General features: G+C 35.9%; 1 protein-coding gene across 1 annotated transcript in view; it reads right to left on the bottom strand.

Moving 5' to 3' along the window:
• ANTXR2 (ANTXR cell adhesion molecule 2) overlaps nt 1-23,339 on the bottom strand; it is a gene marked incomplete at both ends in the record, with an annotated part of 158,353 nt that overhangs the window by 53,585 nt on the left and 81,429 nt on the right. Inside the window, 4 exons of the mRNA XM_080697110.1 lie at nt 7,324-7,404; nt 7,712-7,876; nt 11,911-12,003; nt 12,951-12,995. Coding sequence (XP_080553236.1) covers nt 7,324-7,404; nt 7,712-7,876; nt 11,911-12,003; nt 12,951-12,995 — 384 coding nt within the window. The remainder of the gene's footprint in view (nt 1-7,323; nt 7,405-7,711; nt 7,877-11,910; nt 12,004-12,950; nt 12,996-23,339) is intronic.

Here is a 23,339-nt window from a genome sequence, read left to right as displayed (position 1 = left end):
AGTAGCTGAGGCTGTCCGCGAACCACGATCCTCCAGTCTCAGCCTCCATTTCAAATGCTGGGATTACAAGTGTGCGCCACCACGCCCGGCTTCTCTGCTACCTTTTGAATACACTTGTGCCACCTCAGTTTTCTGATTTGATTTATTTTTGATGTAGCCTATTAAATACCGGAGGACAGATATTGGGTGGTTTCCTTATAAAGAAGTCGATGCCATCGGGTCGTGTCAAAGAATGAAAAGCACATCTGCATAATGAACGGAGGTCCTCCTCCCAACATAATATGTTAGCTTAATTGAAAACTCACTGTGCATTTCTGGTGCTTGTTTCACCACTGAATGATGAAAACTTTGCCACACACCAGCATTTGTCCCCAGGCCATTGCTGCCTGGCCACCATCCTGCTCCGAAGGAGACCTTGGAGCCAGCAGCTCCCTTTAACACACAGTACACATGCAGCTATTTCATGGGATGAGGGAGCCCAGATTTTATGAATGATAGTCACTTACATTACCGAAGAATCTTTATTATCTGACCACACCTGCAGTTTTTACTTGCTAGCCTACTATTTTAACCAATTCTATGATTCCTATTCATATGATTATGAATTTTGCAAGATTTTCAGTGAAAATTATATACATCCCTAATTTTTTGTTCTGCTGAATATATGGAGTACAGGGGAACCCCACTGAAGGAAAAATGCTTGCTTTTGTTGGCTTATGATTTTATTTAAAATATCCAACTACAGTATGAAGCTCTTATAAACAGATAACAAAGTGAATGAAATTTTTTAGATCTTTGTTTTGAAAAAAAAAATCCACCCACCTGGAAAAAAATCTAATTTATCTCCACTGTAAAAAGAAATCACAGACGTTTAAAAACAAATAGTGGATTACTTCACCCGTGGTACTAGGATTCTTCTATTGCGGTATACAAATTTATGTCTGCTTCCTAGTGATTGAGGAACTGCTGTCTGAAGGTTAACATAACCTCGGTGACAGCCAAGAAACTCCTTGGAGATTTAATTGGTTTGTGGAATAACTCCAAAACTAGTGCTGTGCTTTCTTCTTTCTTTGCCTTTCTGCTTCTCTAACTCTCTCTCTTTTCAAATAAAAAAGCAGAACGCATGGTAATGCATCATTTATAAATTACCTTGTTATTGCAGGGGGAAAAAAAAAACACCCACAAAACACTGCTTTGAAAACCAAACAAACTCCTGCTGCGGACTCGGGCATGTTTGATGGAGGCCCTTCAAAAGAGTCCACAGCTTAATGGAGGCTGTTTTTGTGGAGACTTCGATCTGTACCTGCTGTCCCCTGTCACTCCCTGGAAACTTGGCGGCAGATGTTGCAGCGCTAAGTTGTCTCTGAAGTGGCTTTAGGTCCTCACCTCCCCACCGCAACGGAGTCAAACTGCATTAGATCTTTTATTTGTGCCTAAGGCAAGTTTGGGAGCGCAGCTGTGTCCACCCCCGCTCCTACCTTTGGTGTTTCGGGCCTCCAGGCAGCGAGTGCGAGACCAAAACGGTTCTGCCGCTCTCAACTACCTCTGCTGACAATCGGGCCGCTCGCTGCGGGCTGGGGAGGCCTCTGTCTCGGCTGCGAACAGATGTCGGCGACAACCTGCTAGCGCGCACCTGGACCGCGGCCCTCACCTCCGCGCCGCGCTGAAACATTGATGACCCGGAGGAGCCGCCGCCAGCATCAAAGCCCGCGGCCGCCCGAGCCGCAGACGGCCACCGACCCCGGGCCGGCTCCGGCCATCGGACACTCCACGCCCGGACTTCAATTACTTGATCTAGGACTTCAATTCTGCCGTGAATTCTTCCGCAAAGGAGCCCAGTGCGGCCACAGAGCCATAAAAGGGGAGCATTTGGCTGCAAATTCACCGTGACGGGCTTTGCCTAGCAAATGTGCGTGGCTCCAGGTTTAGTTTTATGTACACTGATTTGTTTATTAAGCTGAACTCTCGAGAGGCAGAATTTTGCCAGTAAACTATTTATAAATAAATGATGAGTTTTTTTTTTTCCAAAGTGGAAAACATGCCGTGGACCAGGTAGAAGTGGTTATTGGGAACCATTAGCCACAACCTGAAAACAATTGTTCTTTTGCTTCTCTGTAGAAAATAAAGCTTGTCTTTCCTTTTTTTTAAGGAAAAAAAAAAAGTGGCTATGTCTTCATTTGGAATTAAGATATGTAATAATATTAGGATATGAGATAGTATTTATTTCTCTACAAGTTGGAACTGATTGCACTTCTAAAACTAGAAAGTTTCCAAAAGTCTTCCTAATGTTTACAATGAATAAATTATTTTATAATCACACACTAGACTCTTATACCAATGCAAATGCTTACTATATTAGGAGCAGAATTCAATGTAAAAATTATACATGCATATATACACATGAAAACCTTTATGAGCACAGGAAACACAGGAAAATAAAGTTATTTGCAAAATATATTCACCAATTTGTATGTTGATAAGAACACTTCCTTTATAAAGATTTGACCTTAATAGCTAATAACATTTGTTCCAACGAATTATTTGCTGTGCATAGACAAATCTTTTTGAAGAGAATCAATATATGATGAAGACATGATACTACTGAGATAATTTACTAAGAAAGTGACTATCTGATATAAAGTTGATAAGCAAAAAACATACATGAAGTCTTTTATGAATTAGTCTGACTTCAATGTTTAATTAGCTTAATCAAGTACTGATAGGGAGATAAGTTTGCAAATAACAGGATTTTGCACTTCTTATTCATTGGGACCCAATTACAGGTGAGTGTGATTATCTAAACCTAAAAAAAATACTCTAAGACTACTTTTTCTCAATCAATTATTATGCCCTGACATGCCTAGAAACACACACATGCACACACACACACACACACACACACACACACACACACTTTTGAGCTTAATTCATTTTTCCTTTTCTTGAAGTAACTACAAAGATGGATAGAGTTATGGTTAAAGAACAACCAAAGATTGCTCCATGTAATCCTCTGAGATAAGCAATGGCTATATAAACTAAAGTAGCAAAAACTATAAAGGCTTATCGCTTTATTTTTTTGAGGGCTTATTTAACTCACTATGATAAGTAGATAGCAACAACGACCCATTCTTTTCTTCTTTTCCATAAGCAAAGCATTACTGAAGTTGATCATCACATTTTAATATCATGTTTTAAAATCAGCTATGCCAAATATATACTCTAAACCCTGACACTCTTTAGGTTAACATTTTCTTACTAGATAAATAAAGTCCCCCAAATCAAAGGTACTCTAAAATGAAAAGTGGCGGGAATTTAAGCAATATTATTTGCTTTTTATATAAAGTAAAAGTAAAATTAAGACTGAAGATGTAGTTTGTTGGTGGAACTCTTACCTAGTATGTGCAAGACCCTGGGTTCAAACCCCAGTGCCACACACACAAAATAAAATGTATAGGATGTTAGAGTCTCAGTAGAAATTATGTCACTGCACCTTACAAATGTTTTATTTAAACAAATAAATATCATCTTCTTGGATAGTAATATTTGTATTTAAGATATTATAGAGACTTTTAAAGAAAATCCACTGAAATATTTACTGCTCTTAAGTGTCCTGATTGGTGTTGATTGGTGCAGATTCTTTTAGGCACAAGATTGCAGTATTATCATTGCCTTTCACAATAAAGATATTTAATCTGATTCTCAGGATAAGAATAGGGCATTTGAAGGCTTCATATACTAACTGAAAACTAGTAAATAATTAAGAAATGTATGAATAGGCATAACAGATCAGCAAAGAAGAAAGTGAAATAATGGTAGTTATAAATGTATTTAAGAAGATAAAAAGTTAAAAGAATTTATCATTATAACTATAAGCTTGACATAAAATCTTGGTCTAAAAAAAATAAGTTAGGCCAGGTGTGGCGACACATACTTGTAATCCCCGCGCTTGGGAGGCTGAGTCAGGAGGATCACACAGGTTTCAAGCCAGCCTCAGCTACTCTACTAAGTGAGGCTCTCAGCAACTTAGTGAGACCCTGTTTCCAAACAAAATATAAAATAAGTCTGAGAGAATAGCCCGGAGATAGAAAGCCTCTGGTTTCCATCCCCAGTACCACAAAAAAAAAAAAAAAAAAAAAGGTTAGGAGCACTGGCAAGAAACATTTGCAAAACATTTGCAAAAGAGCAAATTGTGCCAAACTTAGGCAATATCTATGAACAAATAACTTTGTGTGGTTTGGTTGAATGGGGGAACAAATGATATGTGTAAAGTTCATTAAGGTATTTAATAAAATATACTGATATCCTATGAATAATACGGTATACTAAGTTTACAGAGCTGGGTGGCTTTTTATTTTTACCGTAATCATGTCAGTTAACCATGGTATGTCAGCTGGGGGTAAAGACTCAAAGTATCAACTGAGATTTTAATAGTGGCTTGAATTAAGCAACAAAAAAATACAGGTGATAAAATGCTGGAAGCAGTAAAGCTAAGAAAGAAAGAAAGAAAGAAAGAAAGAAAGAAAGAAAGAAAGAAAGAAAGAAAGAAAGAAAGGAAGGAAGAAAGAAAGGCAAGCACAGGCATTATGGTGAGAGATGGTCAGCCTGCTTCAGGCACATGTAGAATCACAATACTCATTCCATGAAAAAACATGTTGATTAATTGAACCAACAATTAATGCTTACTAAGCTTAATGCCTTAGATTCAAGTAAAGACAAACATAAAGTAAAAATAGTGTACAGGTAGAGTGGAAAATGATATTTTAGTACACCTTACATAATAAGGGGTCTTCCCTTTTATATCCATAACTCTGAACTCCAAAATCTTTGAAAACTGAGAGTTTTGTCTCCAGTTTGTCACCAAAATATGTTTAGAAGCAAAATAGGAGAACACTTATAGTCTCTATTTTTCTTCTTCTAATAATTAATATGTTGATATTAATATATGATAGTAAAGTATTTAAATAATGTGCTTAGTAAAGGCTGTTTTATATAACATAAGATACAAAGACCATATCAGATTCCTAAAATCTGAAAAATTTAGAATTTTCAATAATCTCAAGACAATAAGTGGCTCTGAAGTTTTCACACAAAAGTGTGAAAAACTGTTAGAAAACAAAGGAAATCTTGGTCAAAATAATGGGAATAGAAGCATAATTTATCAATTGTGGAAAAACAAATTACAATTTAATCTGCTGGGGCAACATGTGGAATATTCTAGCACTATAATTTTAAGAAGAATACTAAATTTATCTGATGTTTAACAAAGTGCCTGGCATATAACAGTCACTAGATAAACATCTATTGAATGAATGAATGATCACAATAGATCATTTTTTAAATATGCCAATTATCCAAACTCAATTTTTTTTCTATTTGTAGCCTATCTTTCTGATTTTTAACTTCCACCCCCAGACTATCTAGTAAACCACGAGTCTTAGTGTACTTGGCTGTATCAGTGACTTTGATTATGATACTTTATCTATAGAAAAGTTCCTCCTACCAATATCCACCTGTTGAAATCCTAGAAAGATAGAGGGGCTTTGATTTCTAAAGTAGATTTCTTTAATCCCTCCAGGGAGAGTTAATCTCTTCTTCTAAGTACACTCAAATGTACTCAGCTCACATTCTACAATCTTATTTCTATATATGTCTAGTGTCCCAAACAAATTTTAGCTTTCTTAAGAGCAAAGGCTAAGTTTGTATCCACAGCTCAGTATTACCTGATGTCATTACTTGTGCCTATTTATAATCCAAAAATTTCTAAAACAGGTCAAAATTAGTAGGAAAGATGAAATACTAAAAACTAAGATTCAATCAAGATATTTTAAAAAACATACCGAGTATTAAGCAAGAGCACTGGGAACAACTATTATTTCTGACTAATAGATCTTCAGGGCTAGCTCAATACTCAGCACTCCATATATAGGAAATTTTAGAGCAAATGAACTAGAGTCTAACCTGGGAAGAGAAAACTAAGAGAATGCATGGAAACAATGCTAAAATACATGAAGTATAGTATGTTTAAGAGAAAGAAGAGCTGCTGTATGTTTCTCCACAAAGATAACTCCAGATCACGTATGAATTTAAAGACAGGCATGAATGTCATTATATAAAGTTTCAATTCGAAATCACCGAATCAAAGTAGTCTAATAATGAGTAAAGTTGCACATATGTCAATTAATTTTCTCTAATTATGGTCCCGTGGTAAATAATGGTCTGTTGAGAAATTTTCAGGAATATTTCCTACAACTGTACTTTCTAAATGACTGAACTCAGATGTTTTTGAAATTACCCCCGCTTGCTAGAAGTAAAAGTTTTAGATGTATGCACTTTGTATACTCAAAGCACTGAACTAACACTAAATACATTTGGTACTGTAAGATAAATACTAAAGTCATCAGTTATTTTATTATTTTCAAATAGCATATCAGATCTGAATAAGGCTTAAAGAGCTCAGAAGCTAAAGTGCATGGGGTTCATTCTCTTGTCAAAACAAAATAAGGATCATAATGACACAATAAAACCATTACACAAAAATGAACTCCATTGTGTCTCTGAAACAATCCTGCCCATTGTAACATATCAAAGGTTCTGAACAATTTCTCTTACATTGATACATGAGAAACTAAGTGTAAATTATTAAAGAAATCTGCAAACTTGAGTAACTCTAGCCAAATTTCCAAAAGAAATCTTAAACGGTCTCCCTTGGTAGGGAAAAGCACACATACATTTTTATGTCTTATATATGACACAAGGCCATATCAGATTCCTAAAGTCTAAAAAATTCAGAATTTTGAACAATCTAACACAGAGACATGTGTGTCTATCACAGTTACAGATTTTTATAATGCTGTGTAATTCTAGAAGCACCTTCATATATGTAAGAAATTAGATTCCATCAACCAATGAAGGCTAGAGACATATTGATACAAAAAAAAAAAGAAACCCTGTGCTTTGGGGTCATTTTTCTAGATCACATTGCTACTAAATGCTAGAGGAATTCCTCACTCTCTGTGTTCCCACCAGATTAAAAACTCAAAGCATGATGTCTCCAAAGTCAAAAGCTCAAGATCTGCGTGTGCTAATTAAAGTAGGTGCCCACGCGACCCTAATTTGTAGGAAGTACCTGCAAAGGGAGAAATGTTGAACTCTATCCTGAAGATCCATTCCAGCAATGGTAGCACTCTATGTAACAGAAACCTGAATTGGGTAATAAGAATCCCTTCCTTAAGTGTAATATGGGCTTCAAAATTTGCTCTGAATAAACTCTCCTACTTGCATTCTACTGACCCAGCTCTTTCCAACACAACCCCAAGCACAAACCTCATCTCCTTCCTGAGGTCGCATCAAGGAAACCCGGTCATACTGGCGCCGCAGCAGAGCCCAGAGCGCATCGAGGCGACCCTGAAGGAAGACGGGATTGGTGAATTCTCAGACAACGTACTTGAGCTCTACTTACTGAATAGGCGAAGGGGCAAAACAACAAAGGTCACGTTTTCTTCTCTGCTTTTCGTTTCTTTCATAAGTTAAACAAGAAACCTGGAGGTTCTTAGGCTGAGCGCTCAGCTATTAGTGAAAACTGAGTATCTGATATTTGATCTACCTCAGTCTTTTTTCAAATGGGGGGAGTAGGGACGATAAACAGGTTTTTAAATTTTTTTTTTTCTTTCTGGGAGCTTTAAGGTAAATTACACCAAATTTGGCCAGGTACCTTAATTGGCGTGTACCACTTTGTCTGAGGAGGCTGGTAAGTGGGTCTGGGCCTGGGAGGTCGAGGTCTGACAGGTTCCTCTTCTTCCGGAATTGTCACCACAGCGTTTTTGGCTTTCTCCAACCTGGCACCTTCCTCTGTCGATCCTTTATCACCCCAGCGAACCTGGGAAGCAAAGGGGACAGCTGCTGTCAGACAGAAAGTGACACCCAGGAACAAGCTCTCAGGGAGCCAGCTGGGAGTAAAAAAGATGAGTCAGGGCCAGGAGTGCTGATGCCTGTCTGCTGTAATCTCTGTGCCTGGGAGGCTGATAGGAGGACTGCAAGTTTGAGGCCAGCCTCGGCAACTTAGAAAAACCCTCAGCAATTTAGTAAGTTCCTGTCTAAAATTTTAAAAAAGGGACGGAGTATAGCTCAGAGTTAGAATGCCCCTGGGTTCAGTCCCTTGTAAAACACACACACACACACACACACACACACACACACACACACACACACAGTAGTATACTAACTCCAGGTATCTCACCACTTCTTGTTATATTTTATGTTAAAATTCTAGACAAAAAATATTTTAAAAATCTGAAGTTGATTAAATTTGACACAACTATTTTGCCATAGTTTCAAATAAGGAGTCTATTTGTGGCTTATATAGGAAATGCGTGACAGTGTGTATCTCTGTTCTATCATTAGGTATATTAGATGATAATGATACTTGGCATTTATTAAATTATTACTATACTTCACCCTGCGTTGCGTCCACACAAAAAAGCAATATATAGATAGTTTGCTTTTCCTTCCAGATGAGGGAAATGTGACATAGACAGCTTCAGAGACGCACCCAAAGCCACACAGCTAGTAAGTAGCAAAGCAAGGATTTAAAAATAGGCAATTTGAAATGGGTTAATATGCTTTAAGTCGGTGAATTTTACAAGTGTGTTTTACATAAAGGAGTTTTGTATGAACTATACAAAATTTTTCATCAAGTTTAATTAAAGCAAAAAATATAATTTAAACATCCAGCCTTTAGAAGTAAAAAAAAAAATCATATGTGAGGTTGCTGTCTAAAGTTTTGCTTGGTGAAGAGCTTTCTGTCTTTAGTTCCCATGCTCATTTGAACACGGTTATTTGACAAGTGAATTTTTCAGTGAGGAGGACTAACTGAAAAAGTCTCTGTTCTGAAAGGGAAAATTCAGTGACACCAGGCAGTGCTCCAAATTTTAGAGGATTTTCTGCTCTGAAAATTCTTGACAATGAAAAACCAAGGGATCAAATTATTATTTTCTTTTTTTTTTCAGTAAATAAGATTTCTTGTTTAGTGAGGGGATAAATCTGGATCAAATTAGGCATATATGTAGAGTATGGCCCCTCAGAAGAGCTTCTTCTAATCCAGAGTCCTACTAAACCAAGAACAGTACCAAAGGGGAGAAAGGTAAGACAGGTTAAAACTCTAAAACAAAACACCAAGGGCTCGGGCTGCAGCTCCGTGATGGGGCATTTGCCTAGCATGTGCAAGGTCCTGGCTTTGATCCCTGGTATTGTAAAAAATAAAAATTTAAAAAGAAATACAAAGACCTATCTAGGGCACACTAGAATATACCACAGTTAAGAGATTTCCAGAAAGAAAAGTTAAAGGCCTTTTTAAGAATTTCAATGGCCCGCATCAGTGCGTAGGGATACAGATGATTACTGTTCAAAGAAAGAACTATTCATTGCTTTTTGATACACCTTACTTTTTACCTTTTTTAAACTATAATTTTAGAATGGGCTTTCAATTACAAGTGAACTCTGTTGATTCATTAAAATGTATCTGTATCTCTCAGTGTGATGAGTGGTACTAGAATGTTCTTTATGAGGTTGTTAAAATTGTTTTGAACACCATTAAACCTTGAGAGCTAGATAGTTGGCTTTTTGTCCAGAGAAATGACCTTCTCTTTCAAATCGCAGTGTCTTCACTTTGGTAAACAACACTTATAAAATCCCTAGACATAGGTAAGTTCTATTAAAAACTCTAAAACTAAGACATATTTCATGTAGTTGCAAGGTCTCAATTTTAAGAAAAAAACTTAACTAAAATAAGAGATACACAATTAAGTAAACATAGGACTGTTAAAACTCAAGGAAGTAATTTAAAGTAGAAACTAAAATTTAAATTCATTCAAAAGTGATATATTTTTAACATACACAGTTCTCTAGTTAATCCTTCCTAGTCAATATCATAGAAATCATAATAGTCAAATTTCTCTTTTGAGTACTATTAACACCATGCTCAAGTAAAATATTTGGAGCGAGCTGACCTAAAGTTCTGAACCAATGTGAGTTTTCTAGTGTTCCACCATCAAAGGACTACATGATGCCAGGCCACGCAGTGGCTGAGGGCCGGGAGATGAAGTAGACGAAGGCATTAGCATCAGTTCACGAAGGGGCTGCCTTATCATCGCCGTCATTACTGACACCACAAATGATTCCCATTCAATCTCAAGGTCTAAAACTAGGAAATACTTGTAGAGGAAATACTTGTACTACAATTATTAAAACTAGGAAATACTTGTACTACAATTATTATAAGCAAGACTTATTACAATTATTAAAAGCAACTATACACAGGGACACATACATGCACGTGTATGTGTAAATTTTAACATTTTAAAATTTTAACATTTTAATTTAGTCACATTAGGATAATTTAAAAAGACAAATGAATAGAATGGATTGCTGAGGCAAGCTTAGCGGAATTAATCTAGCTTTTTCATTATGGAAAAATGGTAGGTTCAAGTTTGATAGCTAAACTCTTAACTCTTCTTGACTTTTATTAGATATAATAAAATTCCATAATTTCTAGAACATATTTGGAGATTAAGAAGTTATGTCATAGAACAGTGTAATTTCAGAATTGAGAAAATAAAGCAGGTTTATGAGGAATTGGCAAAATACTTAAAATCATTAGGTATTGCAGATCAGTTGTGCTAATAGCTTTATTAACATCAGCTAGTTTCGACTTTCTGCAAATTCTCATTACCAGAGTGTTTAAATAAATATTTAATTGAAAAGAGACTTGCCGGGCGTGGTGGCGCACACCTATAATCCCTGGACTTGGGAGGCGGAGACAGGAGGATCACACAGGTTCGAAGCCAGAATTGCTGGCTTAAGAGACCCTGTTTTCAAATAAAAAAATATAAACTAGATCTGGGAGTGTAACCCAGAGATAGAAGGGTTCCATCCCCAGTACCACCACCAAAAAAAAAAAAAAAAAAAGAGAGAGAAGACTTAAAAATTATAGACAAATTCTCTTTAATGGCTTAAAATAACCTTAGTTTTGAAAATTTTTTCTGCAATTCATGTTCTCATAATTTATATAAATTATGAATATTTTACTTTCCCTGGTTTAAGATATATATTTTTTGTGGTACTGGGGGGTGGAACCCAAGGCTTTCTACCTCTGGGCTATACTCCCAGCCCTACTTATACTTTATTTGGAAACAGGGTTTCACTAAGTTGCTGAGAGCCTCAGTAAGTAGCTGAGGCTGCTTCGAACCTACGCGATCCTCAGTCCTAGCAATAATTGCTTCTTATTAACTCATCTATAATTTTGAAAGAAAATGCTTCATGGTAGAATGAGAATCTCATTTGATTTTTAAGATATAATACTAAAGTTCAATTTTAATCCACACTTTAAGCTACTCTGAAAGTTCAAAATGCGTAAGTGACATGTAAAATTATCTACAACAGTTCATAAGTGGTAACTAAAGCTGTTGTAAACTTAAATGTGATTTCTCTATATTTGGGATATTAATATCTATGCTATTGAACATTTTAGCATTTTCCTTCCAATAGTACACAACTATTGGAGCTTTTCAAAGAAGAGCATTGTTGCAACTTTCAATGGCTAACTTCTTCAAAGTTGGTGCTTTCATGAAGTAATTTTTTCCAAAATAGTGAGAAAACTCTAGCTTTTCTTGTTCTTTATAATTCAGTGGTCTTTATCAATGCAATCCTTTGACTAATAATACCAGTTCTTGAATAGTTTTGAATTGACTAGGATGATTTCATAGAGGAAAAAAGATAAATCCAGAAAAGATCCAGAGTTAAGTAAAAATGGATGTTGTTCTAATACTGAATTATAGAAAGCACAATACCCATGGTTTAATAGTGTTAGAAATGCATCTTCCAGATTAGCAACCTTTACTTTTTTAATATACAAACCTCCATTCTTTTAATTCCTCCAACCCCTCGACCACCATAATAGGAAGCATCCACAGTTGGCCACTTCTTTGTGGGCAATGGGTCTTCTTCCTCCTATGGAGATACAATTTTAAAAGTAGGTTTTATTAACTTTTAAAAATACCACTTCTCAAAATTTGTTTTCACTTAAACATTTTAAATAATGTCATTATCATGGAAAATGTAAAAGATATGTGTGTGTGTTTACATTCAGATACATAAATTCTAAGTGGTGTTCTAAAGATTATGAAGACTTTTCCCTTTCAAAAATTTAGATATCATAGTTTAAAAGATAAAACATTAAACTTAGAACAGTATGTCAATAATCATTTAAAGCATATCTATGCATATCTGAACTGTGTGAAATCTGTAATGGAAAAATAGATAGTTGAGAAGCTTTAAAATATAACTAATACATTACTTATATTATGCTGCTAATTTGATTTTGGCTAAGAGAGTAATATAAAGCAATAATCACTTTGAAATAAGTAATGACATCTTTAAACTGCCATCTTAGATCTTTTAACTTATTTTAAATATAATAAGTAACATCAGGACTATTAATATATTGCTATAGGCCTGATGACCAGGTTTTTTTAATTGTTTTGTTTTGTTTTTGCGGTACTGGGGATTGAACAGAGCTACACCCCCAGCCCTACTTTTTATTCTTTATTTTGAAATAGGGTCTCACTAAGTTTCTCAAAGCCTCACTAAGTAGCTGAGACTGGCTGTCAACCTGCGATCTTCCTGCCTCAGCCTCCCAAGTACTTGGATTATAAGCATGGGCCACCACTCCCAGCTATCTGATGGCCAGTGTATGTCTAGGAATGTATGAAAGTCCCATTCTTCTAGCACATGGAAGAAAGCATGATATGAAAAATAGCATTTGTCTTATAAAGTAAAAAGTCAATAGTTAAGGCATCATAGTTTTTTTTTTTTTTTTTTAATAACAAATGGTTTGGGGATGATATCTACATGAGTCAAAAAATCCATTATCACTTTTTAGGCACTCACTCATTTACCTCTTTTGGTGCAGGAGGTGGTGGTGGAGGAGGATCCTTGATAACCTGTGCAAAAATAAAATAAAGTGTAAAATGGTCAAGATAGTAACTATGTGTTAAAATAAGTAGATCAATCCAAAGATGTCCCCACTGAGCTTTGCCTCCTAATTTTCTTTTCTTTTTTTTTTTTTTTTTTTTTTTTGGTGGTACTGGGGATGGAACCCAGAGGCTTCCTACCTCTGGGCTATACTCCCAGACCTTTTGTATATTTTATTTTATTTGGAAACAGGGTCTCACCAAGTTGCTGAGAGCCTCACTAAGTAGCTGAGGCTGGCTTTGAACCTGTGCGATCCTCCTGTCTCAGCCTCCCAAGCATGGGGATTACAAGCGTGCGCCACCACGCCCGGCTTGCCTCCTAATATTGATGCCCTTCCCTTGAATGTTGGCTTCCCCATAATTAGGTTTTGACAAATAAAACCAGGTAGAAGAGGCACCAGAAGGAAGAAACTTTTCGACTTCCCCTAATACCCTCAGAAAATTCACTGGCAGGGAAGTCTACTGTCAGAAGTCTACCTTAAAACCATCATGTGTAAGGAAGCCCATGATAATCTAACAGAAAGGTGGGCCTAGCTCCAGACATGTGAGAGAAGTAACCAAACATGTTGAGCTTTCCGATGGCTGCAGCTCAAATGCTCCTGACTTAAGTTGTAAGAGATTCCAAGACTCTCCTGACCCAACCAGTTTTATCCACAGAACTGCAAAGACATTAAATTGTTGTTTGAAGCTACTTTTACAATTCAACTTTTTAACCAAGATCCTTTTCTGTAAATCATTACTCATAAAGCCTTACATAGTTCATTTCTTCATGTGAGAGTAACACAGCATAAGGCCTAATATTTTCATATTAACCTTTACCCATCAAGGATATCTGGACTCTCAGCCCATCATATAGAAAATCTTTGACCAAATGCCAGTGGCATTTCTGATAATCCAGGAACATATCCAAATTTCTGCACTAAGAAATAAAATCTGAAAATATTGTTGCTTCTCATTTACTGTCAAATATTTCAACTGCATTGTTAAAATTTTAAAGGTTTAAAACAATAGTAAATTTGGAAATGAGGTTTTATTTCTTTCTCATTAAGGATTTTTTTTTTTTTTTTTTTTTTTTTTTTGCTGGTCTGGGGATGAAACCCAGAGGCATTTGACCTCTGAGCTACACCCTCAATTTTTTTTTTTTATTCTTTATTTTGAAACAGGGTCTCACTCAGTTACGGAGGACCTCACAAAATAGCTGAGGCTGTCCACGAACCGCGATCCTCAGGTCTCAGCCTCCCAAATGCTGGGATTATAAGCGTGCACCACCACGCCCAGCTCATTAAGGATTTTTTAATTACTATTTAATATATTTCTATTTATCATGACTATGCTTTAAAAAGACTACTTCTCTTTTAAAAATATGCACAAATATGTTCAGGTTAAATGGTATGATTCTGATAGTGTCATCAAAATAATTTGGGATGGAGAAGTGGATGGGGTGTAAATGCAATAAGTCTGACAATAAATTGAGAATCTTTGAGGCTAAGTAACAAAAATGTGGGTATTTATTATATTAGTCTCAATCTCTTTGTAAATGTTTAAAATTTTATATAATGAAGGAGTTTTAAAATTGTAATGTTATTGACAATTTTTACAGAACTGGTCCATAATGTACCAGTATTGGGAAGAGGCTTCAAAATGTATTAATGTAGCAGTATTGGAAAAGATTTTCCATTTTCAAAATATATCTTTGGTAGTAAAAAAAAAAAAGAAAAAGAAAAAAAAAGGTCAGGAGCTTCAAGGAAAGGCCTGCAGATTTCCAGGTGCCAAGGGTAATTAGTGAGAGAAAAGAAGGAGCACAAAAGCCTAGGGCCTTTTTACATTTCTAAGGGAAGTGAAATTTCTCAAGGATGTGGGGGAATCCCAGACTTCTGATAATTAACTTAACACATTTTGGAGTGTAACAAAAAGTGTGGGGTCTGTGCCATAGACAGAGCTGGTCTATCAAAAGATCTGCTCCTCTGCCCTGGAGAAAGGAGAGATCTAGTCAGGTCAGAAGACTGGTTATAAAAATACTCTGTGTCCACGAATCTTCAGTGACTTTGCTTCAGGTCATCCCACTATGTCACTTTGTGGCGTAGCTCCATCTTTCCCTCTTTCTAATGTCGTCATACCAGTTACAACCATAACAGAATTGTCGGTGGCTTCGTTTTGGGTCACTCTCCCCCATACTATCCTGGAAATAGTATAGGGCTGTAAACTTTTTCCTATATTTCTAACTTTGTAATAATAAACTCATTTAAGTTTTCAGCAGATGTTTGGAGTAGTGTATATCAATCCTGGATCACAACAAGAACCCACGGCTACAGGAAGTTTCCAGGAGCCTAACAGAGGTCCCCAGGAACAGCACCCCCAAACTGTAACACATAATGTTCTGTATATATTTTTTTCATTGAAATTTTCAATTCGATGTAAACCTGAGAAAAAATGACAGAAACTACAACTATATAAATATAACTGGATAGTAATTAAAGATAAGTGAATCTCCTTTTGAATCCTATGAGAAATATCATGATTTTTATTTAACCCCTTTATTTAATTCAGTTTAATTCTATCAATAAACACAAAATTCTTGTTTTTCTTAGTAAAGTTGAAAGATAAAAATCAGTATTTTCAGAGGTAACCAAGAAATAAATGCCATTAGAGAATTAAGATCTAAAAATAACACTGTAGTCAAACAAAAAAATTTAACGTTATCAAACTGCAAATACATTTCCTTTACTAAAAGAAATACTTTATATATTTATCAACCTTCCTATGCAAAACAGGCAATGAAAATCAGATATGTCCGCATTTCACAATCAACAAAGTGAAAACCAAACCAATAATCTTCATTTAAAAGCCAACACTCTTTTCCAGCTTTCCTGTTGCTTTAAAACTGGTCACTCTTTCCAGTTACAGCTTCAGAATATTGGCATAATCATAATCTCTTTCTCACTTAAAGACTCCACCAAATTATTTCCATGCCCAATAGATGCTTTGGAATCTCCCTCTCTCCCTAAGAATTCCCAACCTTCCCAAAGCAGATTAATATCCTCTTGATATGCACAGATAACTTTGTTCTTCCCCAGCCCTTATCAGATTTCATAATTTTATCAAGCTCTAAAAGCTTGTAAATTCTATTCCATCGAGAGCAGGTTTTATATAGGCCCTATTCCTTGATGCATTTCCAGTACTTAGTAGATTGCCTGGCATAAATCAGAAGTAAGATAGAAGGGGAAAAGAAACATTAGGAAGAGGGCTAAAGCAGGGAGGTTAAAAGATGAAGAAAAAAAGGAGAAAAGGAAGAAAAAGAAATAAAAGAGGGAAGTACAGAGATGAACTGTAGAGAGAAAGAATAAAAAAAAGGATTATTTTTATTCCATTCACACTGACTACCTAAAATGACGAACTCAGGATTCTCTGAATCCTAAAAGTATCTAGTACATTTACAACCTCTCCAATGCACACAGAACCCAAACTTTAGTATTCTAAAAAATTCCCACAAAGTAAAGTCCAACTATGTTTGGACTGCTTCAGTAAAAAGAAATTCACTACCTCACAAGCAATTCATTCCATTGGCAAGGAACTCATCATTTCAAAGATTTTCCCCAAAAAGAAGCCAAAATTTCTCTCTCTCTCTCTCTCTCTCTCTCTCTCTCTCTCTCTCTCTCTCTCTCTCTCTCTCTCTCTCTCTCTCTGCATTTTCTATTCTTTAGTCCCAGTCTTACAGTCTTGAAACACACACACACACACACACACACACACACACACACACACACACACACAATTTTTCTTTTAGAGAAGAAAATTCCTCTTTTTGAATGCTAGAACAATTACCTTATTTCTGTTGAATCTATCCAGCTTGGAAGCCAAATATGTCAACCATTTCTCATGAAATGTTTCTGAGTTATTTGGTCATCTTGCTCAGATTCTCCAGTAGATACTCACTTAGTCAATATCTTAACGGTGGTTTCCAGACTGTTGGTACATTTTTAGGGATTGTTGAGCCATTAAATAACTAAATGAATGGTGCTCAGAGCAAATAGATACATCCTCATCACCCTCATCAATTAATAAGACTGATAAAATTGCTTGGTCAGCTATAATTATAATAGGTATACTTTTATGAATGGATACATGCTATACTTGTAGTTAAATTAAGCACCAAGCAAGCCGGTCGTGGCGCACGCTTGTAATCTCCGCTCTTCAGAGGCAGAGACAGGAGGATCGCGCAGGTTCGAAGCCAGCGGCGCTGGCTTAAGAGACCCTGTTTCCAAATAAAAATATAAAAAATAGGTCTGGGAGTGTAGCCCGGAGGTAGAAGGGCTTCCAGGAACCCCAGTACCACTAAATAAATAAATAAATAAATAAATAAAGCATCGAGCTTGTTTTCCTCTAACTCATCCCTCATCCTAACCTCTGTATCCAGGTAAATATTCCTATAACAGAAGCTTAGCCAATTATTTTCCCATCAAAATGAATTAATAGTTCTAATCCCCTCAATTCAGATCAATGAAATACTGAACATACCTGAAAAGACCTTATAAATTACACTTCAGTTCCTAGTTTTGTGAATTATTATAAAGTGCTTTTTAGAGTTCTCATACTAGAACAAGGTCAAGGTACAACCTTCCATTCCATGAAATCAGAGCAAAATAAATCTGCTCATATTTCCAGGATTTCAAATTTACTGTTTATTATGTGTATATTTTGCACTAATATAAAAATCTGAAGATACCAATGGTATTATCAACCCTGTTCTACATTATATCCTCCTGATAATTACTAAATATCCCACTACATAACTTTAAACTTTTTATGCCATATTTGTTGTCATGTACTATATCTAGCTTAGCATTGATATGAGAAAATTATTTCAATTTAAAATACTCATATGTCCACTTCTTTCAAACTGTCAACAAGACACAAGAAGTATCTTTGTATTCCTTCACTTTACTGGAAAGTCTTTACCTAGTTTGTAGACTATAATCTGAAGAAACAAAGGCCCTTTATCAGTACATTAGTCTGATTCAGCTCTTCTGTTCTCATTGTTCGAAAGTCTCAGCACGACGTATCAGTTTTTCCACAGTTTAGCCTTAACATCCTGTCTACAAACATTTCTCTCATGCACCTTTACTTCAATCAGACTGTTCATCCTCTCCTTCCCTCAAGTATAATGGCCATTTCCATATTAAGTTTTATCTAACCTCCACAGATTCATCCACCAATGCTCTTTTGCTTTATCTTGAAGCCTTAAAACTTCTAAAAATATATAAATATATTACAGCACAGTTGAATCATTCATGCTTTATTAGGTTGGATTTATGCTTATTTTGTAATTTTCAAATGTAGAATTTTTTTTTTGTACTGCTGGAGATTGAATCCAGTGATTCACACACACTAGGCAAGTGTTCTACCACTGAGCTTCACCCCAAGATCTAATGTACAGCTTTTTTAAGGGCAATACTCTTTTCTGCTTCTTCACAAATACCATGAGTACTGAATAAAGTGCTCTGCAGAGAGCTTGTACTAAAACTATGATTATAAGGAAAGCTAAAGGAACAAAAATGTTCATAAAGGATCACTAATCGATTACCAAATTTATAAACAAGATATTGAGGACTGTATGTATATGTGATAAATATAGATTTCCATTAAGCTAAAATACTGATAGTTTCAAAGAAATTAAAGCATCAAATTTCTCTCTCAACCAGGGAAGTCAGAGAACTAATTAACTCAATGGTAGCTGAGCAGACAGAGAACATTCAAAGTTGCTTTATTTGGGAAATAGAAAAAATTAATTGTAGGTCCTCCTTTCCAACATGAAAATTCTGATAAATAAAAAAATAAACATATCACAATGTTTCTTTTGCTTTTATGTTCTTCCATAATTAAGTATAGCTATGTGTTTACATGCACTGTACTCAGCTTATTCCAGAAAAAAAAAAAAAAAAAAAACTTAGGGTTTGTTTTTCCTAATAACAAATGATTTATCTTATGTACAGCTATGTGTGTGACATTATAAATTTAAAGTGATTTTGCAGTCCTGGTAGGTAAGTTTTCTACATTGTTGAAAATGGAAACAGAGTTCTACTGAAATAAAATTTCAATTTAGTAAATTAAGAGACACACCACCAGGCCGGGCATGGTGGCACACGATTGTAATCCCAGCACTTGGGTAGATGAGACAGGGGGATCGCGGTTCGCAGACAGCCTCAGCTACTTAGTGAGGCCCTCTGCAACTCAGTGAGACCCTGTTTCAAAATAAAGAATAAAAAATAGGGCTGAGGGTGTAGCTTGGAGGAAGAATGCCCCTGGGTTTCACCCCCAGTACTGCAAAACAAACAAACAAACAAGCAAAGAGAGAGAGAGATACCACCATCACAAAATATTATAGGCCCTTAAGGAATTGAACAAGAGCTAAGGCTCATCTGTATATTGTTCTTAATATTAACAATAATCACGTTTAATTAGTGTTGTCATATGGCAAATTATGCTCCTCTTATTTTTGTAATAACCCTTTATAATTACTATGTTTATCTATATTTTAAATATAAAGAAGAGTAATAATTTCCCCAAGTACATGAAAAGAGAAAACACAGAATTAGAAATCAATCCCAGGACCCAAATCGATCTACCTTCAGACTCTGAGTTAGTTAGACTTCTGCCACATGACATCCTTCTGCCACATGACATCCTTTTTTTTTTTTTTTTTTTGAGGGTCTAGAGATGGAACCCAGAGGCATTTGACCTCCGAGCTACACCCCCTGCCCTATTTTTTATTCTTTATTTTGAAACCGAGTCTCAGTGAGTTGCAGAGGGCCTCACTAAGTAGCTGAGGCTGTCCGTGAACTGCGATCCTCTGGTCTCAGCCTCCCAAATGCTGGGATTACAAGCGTGCGCCACCACACCCGGCTACATGACATCCTTTTAAAACAAGGTTTAGACTGCAAAAGGAAAGTGTATGTAAGATAAGGCCTAAGATATTTTGAGCAATTGTTATTAATGTATGGATAGATAATAGATAATTAGAATTATATTTAAAACGTTTGATGGCCGGGCATGGTGGCGCATGCTTGTAATCCCCGCGCTTGGAAGGCTAACATAGGAGGATCGCACAGATTCAAAGCCAGCTTTAGCTACTTAGTGAGGCTCTCGGCAACTTAGTGAGACCCTGTTTCCAAATAGAGTATAAAATAGGGCTGGGAGTATAGCCCGGAGGTAGAAAAGCCCCTGGGTTCAACCCCTTAATACCATCAAAAGAATGAAATAAAATAAAATAAAACATAGGATAACTCTGTAAGATAGAGTTTATCACCATTTTAGCAAAATATAATTTGTTAACCAATATGCCAGATATCAGTCACCTAGAAATGTTGACAGAGGAAACAAAACAGTTTTCCTGTGATGCTTCAAAATGCTTCTTCTCGCTACTATACCACACAGTCACATAAATAACAAAGGAGGGTGAAAATAATCTGAAGCTATTTAACCCCAAAGGTAATATTGGCAAAAAAAAAAAAATCATCTATATCAAGCTGACATCCTTACATTTCAGTAGCACTAGTTCAGGAGAAAAGGAAAACTTACTGTTGTCCAAATACATTTAAAGTAACAGTCATGAGAATCCCTTTCTTATATTAAATAGTGCAAGAATACATTCATTTCAGAAAAGGATGTATTCATATGCACCATATTTTATGAGAATTTGCAGATTTTAAAAGGCATAATATTGCCTAGTTGCCAGGATTTTTTCCACTTAGCATCCTTCAGCTCTGTATTGAAAATTCTGGAAAACACTTTCACCACTTTATGAACCATATGCAGAGCTTGATTCTTCTCCAATTTTTTTTTCATTTGTTATTATCATCATCGGGGAGGATTACATCTCATCTACTTAGCTGCTAGAATGAAGATTTCAGTTTGGAGGAGAGCCGACTTTTAAAAAAAAAAAAGTTAGCTGCTTCAGGCAACAGTCCTTTTGATCTGCTCATTAACACTTTTCAAATGTTCAAGTGATGTGGGCATTCTTTGCGCTAGAAAATGTCAGCACTGGAGCCTGCCGCCAGCTTGATGCGATCATATGTTCCGATATTCAGAAAAGAGTGAAAAGAACTGTCAACATTGAATTGCTTAGGATTTTTTTTAAAGCAGTTACTGTATGAAAACTGTAGATCAAGTAGTATTTCAGGACTAATTCTTGCCAGTGACAAAAAATACATGCCCAATTCACCAGCAATGCCATCTAAGTGCCTATGAGACCATTGACAATAAAGAAACGTTTTTAGTGTTTACAGAATTCATTTAAAATATATGTGAGTCTAAATATATATGTGAGTGCTCTAAAATATATGTGAGTGCTCCCTTTTCTTGTTGATAAGATCAGAGGTCAAGTATAGTGCTTTTCTTCTAAATTATATGAACACAAAGCTCTCTTGTATTATTACTTGGGATATCCTTCTTTTCTGAATTCCACAAAGTTGGATGTTTTCAACATCCATATGGTCCAAGTTATCTCATCCTCTTTTTTTTTCTCTCTCTCTCTCTCTGGCAAACTCATCAACGTTCAAAAATATTACTTGGAGAAAATAAATAAGTGGACTCAAATCTAGACAATAACTATAATCTCAAATGCCAGATGAGGCCTGAGAAGAAAGTGTGAGGGTGGATTATGCAGGGTTTAAGTAAAGGTGCTGCTGTCAAAGCAAATAAACTAAGACCAGGATAAATTTGATACCCTGTTTCATAAATGATGCTCTGTTGGAAAACATCACCATGGAAGCAATATATCTTAACATCACACTGTATTTCAAGGAGGCAACCAAACATAAATCATTTTAATTAATGGTGCAAGGAAGGCATATTAAAATTTAAATTACTTCTGTTTTATTGTGCATTCCAGAAAAAAAAAAAAAAAGATCAGGCTCCTCTAAAAGTAACTCAATAAAGGCACCAGGAGCCCTCCTCAACAATAAAATACAAGTGCAATGTAGAAGCATTATTACTGTGTAGAAACAGCGGCACAGCTGTTACTGGCTAAGAAAATTATTCTGGAGAGTTCCAATCAGATATATCCTCAACATGAAGGCACAACTTACTTATAAACAAATTAGGCTTTAAAATACTTTGTAAATTGTTCTTTTTTTTATTAGATTAAGAGTCATGAGCTCTTTCTGTAATGTCCTCAATGCACTAAGGAAAAATGAGCTTGCAGTTTTCCCTTGAGGATGGAGAACTTTGGCCAAGGACACTAGAGCGGAGTGAACATTTATCATTTCCAGCATATTTGAGTATTTATTTGCAGCTGTATAACACACTCACTGACAACACTCCAGAAAGCCTTTGTTTGCCACCTCATTAGCCTTACATCTGTAATTCTGTGAAGTGTCTGGTTTTCCCAAATGATGCAACTATACAACTGTCATTTCTGCTATCCTGATTAGTAAAACAAATCTGCCATGAACTCAACATACCCTCTAAGCTAAACAATGATGAAAACATCTGTATTTTCCTGTATCTCACTCATCATTCTATACACAAGTTTTGTCTTAACCCCCCCCATGCCTGTAGTTTTCATTTAAGAAAAAAAATGAAGGATGCTTTTAACATCTTTTCTTTTTCTTTTAAAGAAAAGCAGTTGTAGAGGATGGATGAGATGAGCAAGATGGAGAAAAATGGCGAGAAATAACTTCACACAAATAGGAAAACTTTCCCAATTACGGAGTAGTTTGCAACTCATCACAACCCATAATTCGCTAATGGTAGTTCCTGGAAATTCAATTTTCTGTGATTAAAACTATTGCAATATAAAAATTTCCAAATATCACTGGCTTTGATTTCTATTTTTGCACAGAAGCCCGGGCACACAGAGAATTCTATCTGAAACACTCTGATGACATCATTTCTCTCTTTTATCCTAAAAGTAAACTCCTCAAAATGAACTGAAAGAATTAAAATTATAAAATAATTTCATATTAAAAACATGGTGGTGAGTTGGGCATGGTGGCACATGCTAGTAACCCTGGTACTTAGGAGGCTGAGAATGGAGAATCGCAGGTTCAAGGACAGCCTCCGCAATTTAGGGAGGTTCTCAGCAACCTAGTGAGACCCTATTTCCAGATAAGAAATAAAATCTGTCTGTTGATGTAGATCGGAGGCAGAATGCGTCTGGGTTCAATCCCCAGTAACACACACACACACACACACACACACACACACACACATACACACACACACACACAATCTTGGGTAACCAGATATCCATCCTATGGCCAAAAATTTCTCTTACTTTTTTTATTCTATGCCTTTCTGTGGAAACCCAGTGAGTCC

This window comes from Muscardinus avellanarius (genome assembly GCF_963383645.1).
Source record: "Muscardinus avellanarius genome assembly, chromosome: 6".
Lineage (NCBI taxonomy): Eukaryota > Metazoa > Chordata > Mammalia > Rodentia > Gliridae > Muscardinus > Muscardinus avellanarius.
This window is presented reverse-complemented; position numbering and strand designations above follow the sequence as displayed.